This window comes from Mustelus asterias, chromosome 18 (genome assembly GCF_964213995.1).
Source record: "Mustelus asterias chromosome 18, sMusAst1.hap1.1, whole genome shotgun sequence".
NCBI classification, from domain to species: Eukaryota; Metazoa; Chordata; class Chondrichthyes; order Carcharhiniformes; family Triakidae; genus Mustelus; species Mustelus asterias.
The window spans coordinates 26001055-26014349 of record NC_135818.1 but is presented as its reverse complement, the minus strand read 5'-3'; the positions used below and the strand labels follow the sequence as shown (position 1 = coordinate 26014349).

At 45.9% G+C, this 13295-nt stretch overlaps 1 protein-coding gene across 3 annotated transcripts in view; it reads right to left on the bottom strand.

The window, feature by feature from the left end:
- Positions 1–13295, bottom strand: part of heatr4 (HEAT repeat containing 4) — a 101140-nt gene that overhangs the window by 404 nt on the left and 87441 nt on the right. For all 3 annotated transcript variants that reach the window (XM_078233575.1, XM_078233576.1, XM_078233577.1), the window contains 3 exons: positions 9711–9789; positions 718–880; positions 290–354 (listed from right to left, as the gene is read on the bottom strand). In XM_078233575.1, coding sequence (XP_078089701.1) covers positions 290–354; positions 718–880; positions 9711–9789 — 307 coding nt within the window. The remainder of the gene's footprint in view (positions 1–289; positions 355–717; positions 881–9710; positions 9790–13295) is intronic.

The window sequence follows — 13295 nt, the reverse complement described above, 5'->3', positions numbered from 1 at the left end:
GTCTCACTGTGAGGAAGTGCCTGATTGATGAAGCTGGTGGAATAAAAGTGACAGGAATGCATTTAGGCCAGAGTCAGAGGGGCAAAGATAGAAGCAGATTAGAGAGGAGGATGGAGGCCTTGGAGTGGCTGTCCAATGAGAACAGGTATGTCCACCTTCACAAAGAGCAGCTCTAGGGAAGGTGTGGAAAAGCTGGGGCTGAAGAGTGTAGAAGCATTTACAGTCAGATTGGAACCTACAAAGTGGATCAGTCACAGCCTGTGAATACTCTGATGCAATACTCTGTTACCTGGATTTCAGCCTCACACTCCTGAAGATCTTCAGAGTTAGCTGGCACTGAAGACAGATTGGGAGCTGAAACAGAGAATGAAAGTTAATTGTTAACTGGACTTACCCTGGAACTTCTCATTTTGTTGACCACACTATGGTCCCACACCAGCATCCTGGCCATGTTAGTGCTAGTCTGGTTGTTGCTATATAGACTCTACCACGTGATTTTCAAGGCCCAATTTTTAAACATATTGCCCTTTAGTCCAATCCTACTCACTGACTGTCTATTTCAATAGGCACTGGCTTAGGTGAGTGTCTTGTGACATATTGGGGCTGCACCAAGGCCAAGCCAGATTCCACAAGCCTTTTCAGCATACATTTGTTCATAGTTACATTTGGCAATCTGCCCATATCCCCATCAGCTTTGAATCAATTCCTCCTACACACCAGTCACTCTCTTCAGTTGCTCGATCCGGTCAGTCAGGACTGTCAGAAGCTCTGGTTGTTTCTGGAGATCAATACGTTCAAGCTGTTGGGCGACGTTCATCTGCACCATCTCCAGTCTTAGCAGCTTCCAAATGACAACATCTTTCTGACACAGCATCTTGATCTGTTAATAGCAAAATAACCAGATACATCTCATAAACCAGTTACTCATTAAGGTGAGGGTGTCAGTGCTTTCCAAGCAAACACTCCCTGGGCAGGTACAGCAGGGGCTGAGTACTGAATGAAGCAGCATGCATCACCATACAGTATTAATAAACCACCTGGACCAGTTCAGTTGAATTAGGATGCAATCTCAGAGTGAGGGGCCTCACACTCGGAACTTATTCTTTGAAAACACTGGGTTCTTTTGGGCAACAGTGAAGGACTGCTGGAATCACTGTGCAAATAGATTTACCTGTAGGAATGTGGTCTTGGCATTGAATCATAGAACCACACCAACACATTAGAAACACCTGAACTCCCACCTAATCCCATCTGCCAGCACTTGGTCCATAGCCCTGAATGCTATGATGTGCCAAGTGTTCATCCAGATAACTTTTAAAGGATGTGAAGTAACCTGCCTCTACCACCCTCCCAGGCAGTGCATTCCAGACCATCCTCCCTCTGGGTAAAAAAGATTTTCCTCACATCCCCTCTAAACGTCCTGCCGCTCACCTTGAACCTATGTCCCCTTGTGACTGACCCTTGAATTAAGGGGAATAGCTGCTTATCCACTCTGTCCATGTCTCCCATAATCTTGTACACCTTGATCAGGTCACCCCTCCGTCTTCTCTGCTCCAACAAAAACAACCCAAGTTTACGCAACCTCTCTTCTTTAATTAAATTTTCCATCCCAGGCAGCATCCTGGTGAATCTCCACTGCACCCCCTCCAGTGCAATCACATTCTTCCGATAACGTGGCGACCAGAACTGCACGCTACTCCAGCTATGGCATCAACAAATTTTATACAACTCCAACCTGACTTCCCTGTTTTTGTAATCGATTGATAAAGGCAAGTGTCCCATATGCCTTTTTCACCACTCTACTGCCATGCCCTTCTACCTTCAGAGATCTGTGGACAAAGATATCAAGGTCCCTTTGTCCTCAAACTTCCTAGTGTCATACTATTCATTGAATACTTGTGAAATTACTCGTTCCAAAGTGTATCACCTCACACTTTTCAGGGTTAAATTCCATCTGTCACTTATCTGCCCATTTGACCATTCCATCTATATCTTCTTGTAACCCAAGACACTCCGCCTCACTGTTAACCCACAAACTTACTAATCCTCCTCCCCCCCCCCCCCCCCCCCCCACATAGTCATCAATGTCATTTCATAGAATCCTTACAGAGCAGAAGTCTGCACCGACCACAATCCCACCCAGGCCCTATTCCCATAACCCCACATATTTACCCCGCTAATCCTACTGATACTAGGGTCAATTTAGCATGGCCACTAACCCACACATCTTTGGACTGTGGGAGGAAACCCACACACACGGAGAGAAAAAATGACAAATAAAAGGAGGCCCAACTCAGATCCTTGCAGTACACCACCGGACACTGGCTTCCAGTCACTAAAGCAGCCCTCTGTCATCACCCTCTGTCTCCTGCAACTGAGCCAATTTTGAATCCACTTTATCAAATTACCCTGTATCCCATGTGAACGTATCTTCTTTACAAGTCTCCTATGTGGCTTTGCTGAAATTCATATAAAACTACATCGACTGCACTACCCCTTGTCTACACATCCTCAAAAAATTCAATCAAATTTGTTAGGCAAAAGCATGACGAAGCATGATGACTATCCCTGATCAAGCTTTACTCTCCAAGTGGAGATAGATGGTCTCCTTCAGAAGTTTCTCTAATAGTTTTCCTATCACTGACATGAGACTCACTGGTCTGTAGTTCCCTGGTGTATCTCTACAACTTTCTTAAATAGCAGAACCACATTAGCTGTTCTCCAATTATCTGGTAGCTCCCCCGTGGCCAGAGAGGAATTGAAAATTTGGCTCAGAGCCCCTGCAATCTCCTCCCTTGCCTCCCACAGCAGCCTAGGGCACAATTCATCTGGATCTGGAGATTTATCCACTTTTAAGGCTGCCAACACCTCCAATACATTCCCTATGTCAATTTGCTCAAGAGCTTCAGTTTCTGTCCCTCAATTCCATCCCATCATCCTCATTATCTTGGGTGAAGATCGATATGAAGTATCATTCAACACTCTACCAATGTCCTCTGGCTCCATCCACAAATTGCCCCCTCAGTCCTTAATGGGCCCTACTCTTCCCTGGTTATCCTCTTCCCATTGATATACTTATAGAATATCTTGGGATTTTCCCTACTTTTACCAGCCAGAGCTTTCGCATATCCCCTCTTTGCATTCCTAATTGCTTTCTTAAGCTCCACCTTGCACTTTCTATACCTCACTAATGTTTCCACTGACTTGCTCCCCCTATATTTTTTTAAAGCCTTTTCCTTTTCATTGCATCCTGAATATCTCTCGCTATCCAGGGTTCTCTGGGCTTGTTATTCCTACCTATTACCTTAGAGGGAACATGCTGGGCTTACACCCTCCCCATCCTTTTCAAATGCCCCCCACTGCTCTTCCATAGATTTTCCCATTAGTAGCTGTTCCCAGTCTACCTTGGCTAGATCTTGTCTTATTTTACTCAAATCCACTCTCCCCCAATCCAAAACTTTCTTTTGCAGCCTGTCTAGTTCCTTGTCCATAACAAGCTTAAATTGTACCATGTTGTGATCGCTATCACTAAAATGCTCCCCCAACCACCATCTCAACCACCTGTCCAGCTTTATTCCCCAGAATTAGGTACAGCACAGCACCCTCCCTTATTGGATCTTCCACATATTGATTTAAGAAGTTCTCCTGTACACATTTCAAGAAATCTACTCCATCCAATCTCTTAACACTATGTATATCCCAGTTAATGTTGGGAAAGTTGAAATCACCTAATATAATAACCCTATTGTTATTGTTTTTGCACACCTCCACAAACTGAGCACATATTTGCTCCTCCATATCCCTCTGACTATCTGGGAGTCTATAATAAACACCTAACAATATGGCTGCCCCTTTTATATTCCTTAGCTCTACCCACAAAGCTTCATTTGATAACCCCTCCAAGATATCATCTCTTTTTATTGCAGTTAATGACTCCTTAACTAATAATGCAATGCCTCCTCCTCCTTGCCAGTGTTACAGTTTATACATGGACAATGTCTGAAACATGAGATAAATGTTTTATTTTATTTAAGTCACTTATAGGAACCCTCCGGGCACAATCAGTGTACTATGAATATAAACTAGGTGAGAGCACAGCATACTGCTCCCCATGCAATGATTGTTCACAATGGTCAACAGAAACAGGTGTGAGGCATTCACATTACTAGATCACCATGGGGCCAGTCCGGAAATTTATTAAGAATAAGTATTTCACTGTGTAATCCACTGTTTTTTTGTCAGAGTTTCAGACCACCCAATCCCTGACAGGGCAGTGTCTGACCCCCTGACCACCGTGTCTCTGTATGCCCTGTTTGTGAGCACATCTCCCACTCCACCTGACGAAAGAGCAGCACGCTCTGAAAGCTAGTGGCATTTGCTACCAAATAAACCTGCTGGACTTTAACCTGGTGTTGTTAGACTACTTACTGTGTTCACCCAATCCCTGACAGGGCAGTGTCTGACCCCCTGACCATCCAATCCCTGACAGGGCAGTGTCTGACCCACTGACCATCCAATCCCTGACAGGGCAGTGTCTGACCCACTGACCATCCAATCCCTGACAGGGCAGTGTTTGACCCACTGACCATCCAATCCCTGACAGGGCAGTGTCTGACCCACTCTCACCCATTAAACCCACTGATTTAATATCAGTTGTTTGGGTTTAATCACAGTTGTTTGGATTTAATCTCAGTTGTTTGGATTTAATCTCAGTTGTTTGGATTTAATATCAGTTGTTTGCGTTTAATCTCAGTTGTTTGTATTTAATCTCAGTTGTTTGGATTTAATCTCAGTTTGTTTGGGTTTTAATCTCAGTTTGTTTGGGTTTAATCTCAGTTGTTTGGATTTAATCTCAGCTGTTCGGGATTAATCTCAGTTTTTGGTTTTAATCTCTGCTGTTTGGGTTTAATCTCATTTGTTTGGGTTTAATCTCAGTTGTTTGGGATTAATCACAGTTCTGTGTGTTTAATCTCAGTTGTTTGCGTTTAATCTCAGTTGTTTGGGTTTAATCTCAGTTGTTTGGGTTTAATCTCAGTTGTTTGGGTTTAATCTCAGTTGTTTGGGGTTAATCACAGTTCTGTGTGTTTAATATCAGTTGTTTTGGTTTAATCTCAGTTATTTGAATTTAATCTCAGTTGTTTGGGTTTAATCTCAGTTGTTTGGGTTTAATCTCAGTTGTTTGGATTTAATCTCAGTTTGTTTGGGTTTTAATCTCAGTTGGAGGGTTTAAAAGTAGGCCGCACCTTTGAGCGGGCAGCGTCGTTAGCGGGCAGCGGAGTGAGCAGGGGACAGAGTGAGAGCTAAAAGGGCTTTGGCTCACAGGGCTTCGGCGAAGGCGAGGAAGGTTGTTTGTTTGTTTTTCTTCGGTTACACCCCCTTTTTGTTTTATCCCCAAAACTAAAAAGGACATGGCTGGTATGAGTGGGAGGCCAGTATACTGCATTTGGTGTGGGATGTGGGAGTTCCTGGAGACAACTTGCCTCCCGGAAGTCCATATCTGTGCCAGATGTGTGGAACTGCATCTCCTGAAGGATCGTGTAAGGGAGCTGGAGCTGAGGCTCGATGAACTCAGTTTAGTTAGGGAAAATGAGAGAGTAATAGATAAAAGTTATAGTCAGGTAGTGACACCAGGGTCTCGGAAGGAAGACACGTGGGTCACGGTTAGGAGGGGTAATAGTCAGAAGGGTGATGTGCCAGAAAGTACCCCAGTGGCAGTCTCCCATAAAAGAAAGGAATGGGCAACAGATGGGAGAAGGGAAGGGAGTGAGCAGTCTGTGGAGGGATCCCCTGTGGTTGTCCCCCTCCAAAATAGGTATCTTGTTTTGGATTCTGTGGAGGGGGATGACCCTCCAGGGGTAAGCCACGAGGACCAGATCGCCTCCACGGAGACAGGCTCAGGGGTCCGGAAGGGAATGAAGGGGTTTAGGAGAGCGATAGTTGTGGGGGACGCAATGGTTAGAGGTACGGACAGGCGCTTCTGTGGGACTGAACGAGAATCCAGGATGGTAGTCTGCCTCCCTGGTGCCGGGGTACTGGATGTCTCCGAGAGGGTAGGAAGCATATTTAAAAAGGAAGGTAGTCAAACGGATGTGATTGTACACATTGGGGGAAATGATGTAGGTAGGAAGAGCAGGGGGGTCATACGAGAGAAATTCAGGGAGTTGGGTGCTAGGCTAAAAAGAAAGACCTCCAGGGTAGCAATATCTGGACTGCTCCCGGTGCCTAGTGCAAGTGAGGCTCGGAACAGGGAAATTCTACAGTTGAACGCGTGGCTAAAGGACTGGTGCAAGAGGGAGGGTTTTAAATTCATAGATAACTGGGAAATCTTCAAGTCAGGATGGCAACTGTACAGAAAGGATGGGTTACACCTTAACTGGAAGGGAGCAAATATCCTGGCTGGGAGTTTTGCTAGAGTGTTTCGGCAGGATTTAAACTAGTGTGGCAGGGGGGTGGGGAACAAAACAGGAGGTCAGTAAATACTGAGGCTGGGGTCGAGCTGGGGGCCAGGGCAAGGCTAGCTAAGAAGATGAGCACTCTGGAGGAGGAGGACCTGACTGGGCCTGGAGGTCTGGAGTGCATCTGCTTCAATGCGAGGAGTGTAACGGGTAAAACAGACGAACTTAGGGCCTTAATGCTTGTGCGGAATTTGGATGTGGTTGCGGTGACGGAAACTTGGTTAAAAGAAGGACAGGACTGGCAGCTGAATATTCCGGGGTATAAGTGTTTTAGGCGAGACAGAGGAGGGGCTAAAAAAGGTGGGGGAGTAGCGATATTTGAGGGATTTGGGATTGTTTTCGCTGGAAAGGCGGCGGCTAAGAGGGGATCTTATTGAAACATATAAGATGATTAGAGGTTTAGATAGGGTGGATAGTGATAGCCTTTTTCCTCTGATGGAGAAATCCAGCACGAGGGGGCATGGCTTTAAATTGAGGGGGGGTAGTTATAGAACCGATGTCAGGGGTAGGTTCTTTACCCAGAGGGTGGTGAGGGATTGGAATGCCCTGCCAGCATCAGTAGTAAATGCGCCTAGTTTGGGGGCGTTTAAGAGATCCGTAGATAGGTTCATGGACGAAAAGAAATTGGTTTAGGTTGGAGGGTCACAGTTTTTTTTTTTAACTGGTCGGTGCAACATCGTGGGCCGAAGGGCCTGTTCTGCGCTGTAATGTTCTATGTTCTATATTAGTTAAGGAGCATATTACCGCGGTACAGAGGGTAGACAACTTAGAGGGGTCATGTACTGAGTCGCTGTGGGTGGAACTCAGAAACAGGAAGGGTGCAGTCACTATGCTGGGGGTGTACTACAGACCACCCAACAGCCCACGGGAAGTGGAGGAAAGGATATGTCAGGAGATTCTGGATAGGTGCAAAAAAAATAGGGTTGTTGTAGTGGGGGACTTTAATTTCCCTGGCACAGACTGGAAAGTGCTTAGAGCTGGGGGACCGGACGGGGAGGAATTTGTAAAATGCGTACTGGAAGGTTCTTTGGAACAGTATGTAGATAGCCCGACTAGAGAGGGGGCTATACTGGACCTAGTTCTGGGAAATGAGCCCGGTCAGGTCGTCAAAGTTTCGGTAGGGGAACATGTGGCAAATAGTGACCACAACTCTGTTAACTTTAGGATAGTAATGGACAAGGATGAGTGCTGTCCTATGGGCAGATGGAAACAGATGGAGCTCTGGAGGAATACAGAGAGAGTAGGAAAGATCTCAAACGGGGAGTTAGAAGGGCAAAAAGAGGTCACGAGATGTTCTTGGCAGGCAGGATTAAGGAGAATCCTAAGGCATTCTATTCATACGTTAGGAACAAAAGAGTTGTCAGGGAGAAAATCGGACCTCTCAGGGACAAAGGAGGGGAATTATGCTTAGAACCCAAGGGAATAGGGGAGATCCTAAATGAATACTTTGCATCGGTATTCACGAATGAGAGGGGCGTGTTAACCGGGAGTGTCTCGGAGGGAGGTGTTGACCCGTTAGAGAAAATCTCCATTACAAGAGAGGAAGTGTTAGGTTTTTTAGGGAACATTAAAACTGACAAAGCCCCAGGGCCTGATGGCACCTATCCTCGACTGCTCAGAGAGACGAGAGGTGAAATTGCTGGGCCTCTGACGGAAATCTTTGTCGCTTCTTTGGACACGGGTGAGGTCCCTGAGGATTGGAGGATAGCGAATGTGGTCCCGTTGTTTAAGAAGGGTAGCAGGGATAACCCAGGAAATTATAGGTCGGTGAGCTTGACGTCCGTGGTAGGGAAGTTGTTGGAGAGGATTCTTAGAGACAGGATGTATGTGCATTTAGAACGGAACAATCTCATTCGTGACAGACAGCATGGTTTTGTAAGAGGGAGGTCGTGCCTTACAAATTTGGTGGAGTTTTTTGAGGAAGTGACAAAAACGGTTGACGAAGGAAGGGCCGTGGATGTCGTCTATATGGATTTCAGTAAGGCATTTGACAAAGTCCCACATGGCAGGTTGGTTAAGAAGGTTAAGGCTCATGGGATACAAGGAGAAGTGGCGAGATGGGTGGAGAACTGGCTTGGCCATAGGAGACAGAGGGTAGTGGTCGAAGGGTCTTTTTCCGGCTGGAGGTCTGTGACCAGTGGTGTTCCGCAGGGCTCTGTATTGGGACCTCTGCTATTTGTGATATATATATAAATGATTTGGAAGAAGGTGTAACTGGTGTAATCAGCAAGTTTGCGGATGACACGAAGATGGCTGGAATTGCGGATAGCGAAGAGCATTGTCGGGCAATACAGCAGGATATAGATAGGCTGGAAAATTGGGCGGAGAGGTGGCAGATGGAATTTAATCCGGATAAATGCGAAGTGATGCATTTTGGAAGAAATAATGTAGGGAGGAGTTATACAATAAATGGCAGAGTCATCAGGAGTATAGAAACACAGAGGGACCTAGGTGTGCAAGTCCACAAATCCTTGAAGGTGGCAACACAGGTGGAGAAGGTGGTGAAGAAGGCATATGGTATGCTTGCCTTTATAGGACGGGGTATAGAGTATAAAAGCTGGAGTCTGATGATGCAGCTGTATAGAACGCTGGTTAGGCCACATTTGGAGTACTGCGTCCAGTTCTGGTCGCCGCACTACCAGAAGGACGTGGAGGCATTGGAGAGAGTGCAGAGAAGGTTTACCAGGATGTTGCCTGGTATGGAGGGTCTTAGCTATGAGGAGAGATTGGGTAGACTGGGGTTGTTCTCCTTGGAAAGACGGAGAATGAGGGGAGATCTAATAGAGGTATACAAGATTATGAAGGGTATAGATAAGGTGAACAGTGGGAAGCTTTTTCCCAGGTCGGAGGTGACGATCACGAGGGGTCACGGGCTCAAGCTGAGAGGGGCGAAGTATAACTCAGATATCAGAGGGACGTTTTTTACACAGAGGGTGGTGGGGGCCTGGAATGCGCTGCCAAGTAGGGTGGTGGAGGCAGGCACGCTGACATCGTTTAAGACTTACCTGGATAGTCACATGAGCAGCCTGGGAATGGAGGGATACAAACGATTGGTCTAGTTGGACCAAGGAGCGGCACAGGCTTGGAGGGCCGAAGGGCCTGTTTCCTGTGCTGTACTGTTCTTTGTTCTTTGTTCACTGACCATCCAATCCCTGACAGGGCAGTGTTTGACCCACTGACCACCCAATCCCTGACAGGACAGTGTCTCTGACCCATGCAGTCTTAATTCCAGTGTATAGTCTTCTTTATTTTTACCTGCTGTTGGATCTTTGGAAGCATCCCTTCATCCACCTCAGTGCTGCCCCCTAGTCTTTGCAGTGCCAATCTCACATCTCTAGAAGATAAAAGTACAAATTAATCAGTATCTATTGCCATTAGATTGAATGCAGCACATTCCTGTGCTGAACTGCTTGGTCATAACAGGGATGACCTGCTTCATAACCCAACAATGGGAAACACTACAGCACACACCAAGAACAATGACTAATGTTGCAGTTTCTTTGTAGCATTGTTAAAACATTCAAACAGTTACAAGCAGGCACTGGTATTTGCACACAGATACAGAGACCGATTCTCTCAACACAGCGGGCCGGAAGACTTAAGCGGAGGCCGTTTAGCGGGCTTCCCACTAGGCACCAGGGCCTCTAGAGTTCATGTGTCGTTGGGGGGATTGGGGCTGCCAGTGGAGGGGGGAGGGGGGGCGCGCAAATCCATTTACACTACATCAACTGCTTTACCCTCATCCACCTCTTTGGTCACCTTCTCAAAGAACTCAATAAGGTTTGTGAAGCACGACCTACCCTTCACAAAACCGTGTTGACTATCCCTAATCAAATTATTCCTTTCTAGATGATTATAAATCCTACCTCTTATAATCCTTTCCAAAACTTTGCCCACAACAGAAGTAAGGCTCACTGGTCTATAAATACCAGGGTTGTCTCTACTCCCCTTCTTGAACAAGGGGACAACATTTGCTATCCTCCAGTCTTCTGGCACTATTTCTGTAGACAGTGACGACATAAAGATCAAAGCCAAAGGCTCTGCAATCTCCTCTCTAGCCTCCCAGAGAATCCTAGGATAAATCCCATCCGGCCCAGGGGACTTATCTATTTTCACACTTTCCAGAATTGCTAACACCTCCTCCTTATTAACCTCAATCCTGTCTAGTCCAATAGCCCGTATCTCAGTATTCTCCTCGACAACATTGTCTTTTTCCTGCGTGAATACTGACGAAAAATATTCATTTAGCGCCTCTCCTATCTCTTCAGGCTCCACGCACAACTTCCCACTACTGTCTTTGACTGGCCCTAATCTTACCCTAGTCATTCTTTTATTCCTGACATACCTATAGAAAGCTTTAGGGTTTTCCTTGATCCTACCTGCCAAAGACTTCTCATGTCCCCACCTGGCTCTTCTTAGCTCTCTCTTTAGGTCCTTCCTGGCTAACTTGTAACTCTCAAGCGCCCTAACTGAGCCTTCATGTCTCATCTTTACATAAGTCTCCTTCTTCCTCTTCACAAGAGATCCAACTTCTTTAGTAAACCACGGTTCCCTCGCTCGACCACTTCCTCCCTGCCTGACAGGTACATACTTATCAGGGACACGCAGTAGCTGTTCCTTGAACAAGCTCCACATTTCAATTGTGCCCATCCCCTGCAGTTTCCTTCCCCATCCTATGCATCCTAAATCTCGCCTAATCGCATCATAATTTCCTTTCCCCCAGCTGTAACTCTTGCCCTTCGGTATATATCTATCTCTTTCCATCGCTAAAGTAAACGTAACCGAATTGTGGTCACTATCACCAAAGTGCTCACCTACCTCCAAATCTAACACCTGGTCTGGTTCATTATCCAGTACCAAATCCAATGTGGCCTCGCCTCTTGTTGGCCTATCTACATACTGTGTCAGGAAACCCTCCCACAGTATCTACATACTGTGTCAGGAAATCCCCCACTCTTACACACACACACACACACACACATATATATATATATACCTGTATATATACACACAACTCATGCCTACACATATACAAACCCACTGCTTTAAACATACATATATATTCACAATATATATATATATACACAAACCCTCTAAAGTACTCGAACTATAGCTTTTCCAGTCAATATTTGTAAAGTTAAAGTCCCCCATGACAAGTCCCCTGTTACTTTCACTCCTATCCAGAATCATCTTTGCAATCCTTTCCTCTACATCTCTGGAACTTTTCGGAGGCCTATAGAAAACTCCCAACAGGGTAACCTCTCCTTTCCTGTTTCTAACCTCAGCCCATACTACCTCAGTAGACGAGTCCTCATCAAACGTCCTTTCTGCCACCGTAATACTGTCCTTGACTAACAATGCCGCACCTCCACCTCTTTTACCACCTTCCCTGCTCTTTGGGGGGCAGGTGGCTGTGTGGGGACACTCACGCCTCCCCTCCCAAACCGAACCTGATTTATGGATTCATGGTAGTCAGTGGCATAAAGTGAACACAGCCTCCTTGCCTCCAATTCAACAGTGCTTGACTGAAGGCCTTGGGAATCCGCTACAGTGGAAAGTTCTTGCCCAGCTCGAATCAGAAGGCCCGGCAAGGCAAGATCGAAAAAATTATAAGATAATAAAATAGGAGGAGTGGCAATCTGAATGTTATATAAACAATCACACTGACACAAACACATTTACACGTACTAACTGGGGCCAGAAATAAGTACTTGAGCATTCCTGAGGTTGCGGTGCAGAAACAGAATCTTCTGAAGGTGATTCTCTGTCTATGACGGGACCAGGTGAGAGCAATCTCACCCAACTGGAATGTCAGCCATGTCAAAGGTTGCAAACAGGTCAAAAAAGATGAGGCATAAAGTATTGTCTTTGACGCTGTCACACAGGATGTCGATGTGATTTTGTTAAGTATCTGTTTCCTGGAAATATCTTTGAAGAATATGTTCATGGACTTCATAGAGGAAAGCGAGATTGGAAATGGGACAGCGTTGCAAGCAGCTGAGGGGGTCAGGGGTCAGAGTTTTGAGGAGGAATAGGTGGTGACAACAGCAAGAACCTTCATAGCGTTTTTGAACCTAATCCAAGAGACTTCATGTGAGCATTTATAAAACCAAGTTTGATTGAGCCACATAAGGAGAGATTAGGTCAGAAGGGGAGGTTTTAAGGAGTGCCATAAAGGAGGAAAGCAAGGTAGTAAGACAGAAAGATGTAAGGGTATTCCAGAACTTGGGGCCCACACAACTGAATGCATGGTCCTCAATTAAAATTGGGGATGCACAAGCGGCCAGAATTGAAGGAGCTCAGATAAGGGTGGAGGAGAGAGAAGTTTAAGACAGATTGTAGTTTATGCTTGCATTCAAAAATTGAAAAATTAGCAATTTTAGCAGAGAGCATAACTCAATATTGGTGAATGGCATAGCCAGACTAGGAGGCTTAATCAAGGGGGAAGGTGCCATCACTCCTCAGCCAAGCTTTCACTGGGGCCATGATATTGACATAATCATCAATCAATCAATCATGTAGATAGGAAGAGTAGGGGGATCCTAAGAGAGCAATTCAGGGAGTTGGGAAATAGGTTAAAAAGTAGGGTCACTAGGGTGGCCATCTCTGGGCTGCTCCCAATGCCTCGTGCCAGTGAGGCTAAGAATAGGGAGTTGGTACAAATGAATGCCTGGCTAAAGGACTGGTCCAGGAGGGAGGGCTTCATTTTCATAGATCAATGGGAAGTTTTCAGGAGAGGATGGCACCTGTACAAGAGGGAGGGGTCACAACTAAGTTGGAAGGGCACAAATATCCTGGCTGGGAGCTTTGCTAGTGCAGTTCGGGGGGGTTTAAACTAGT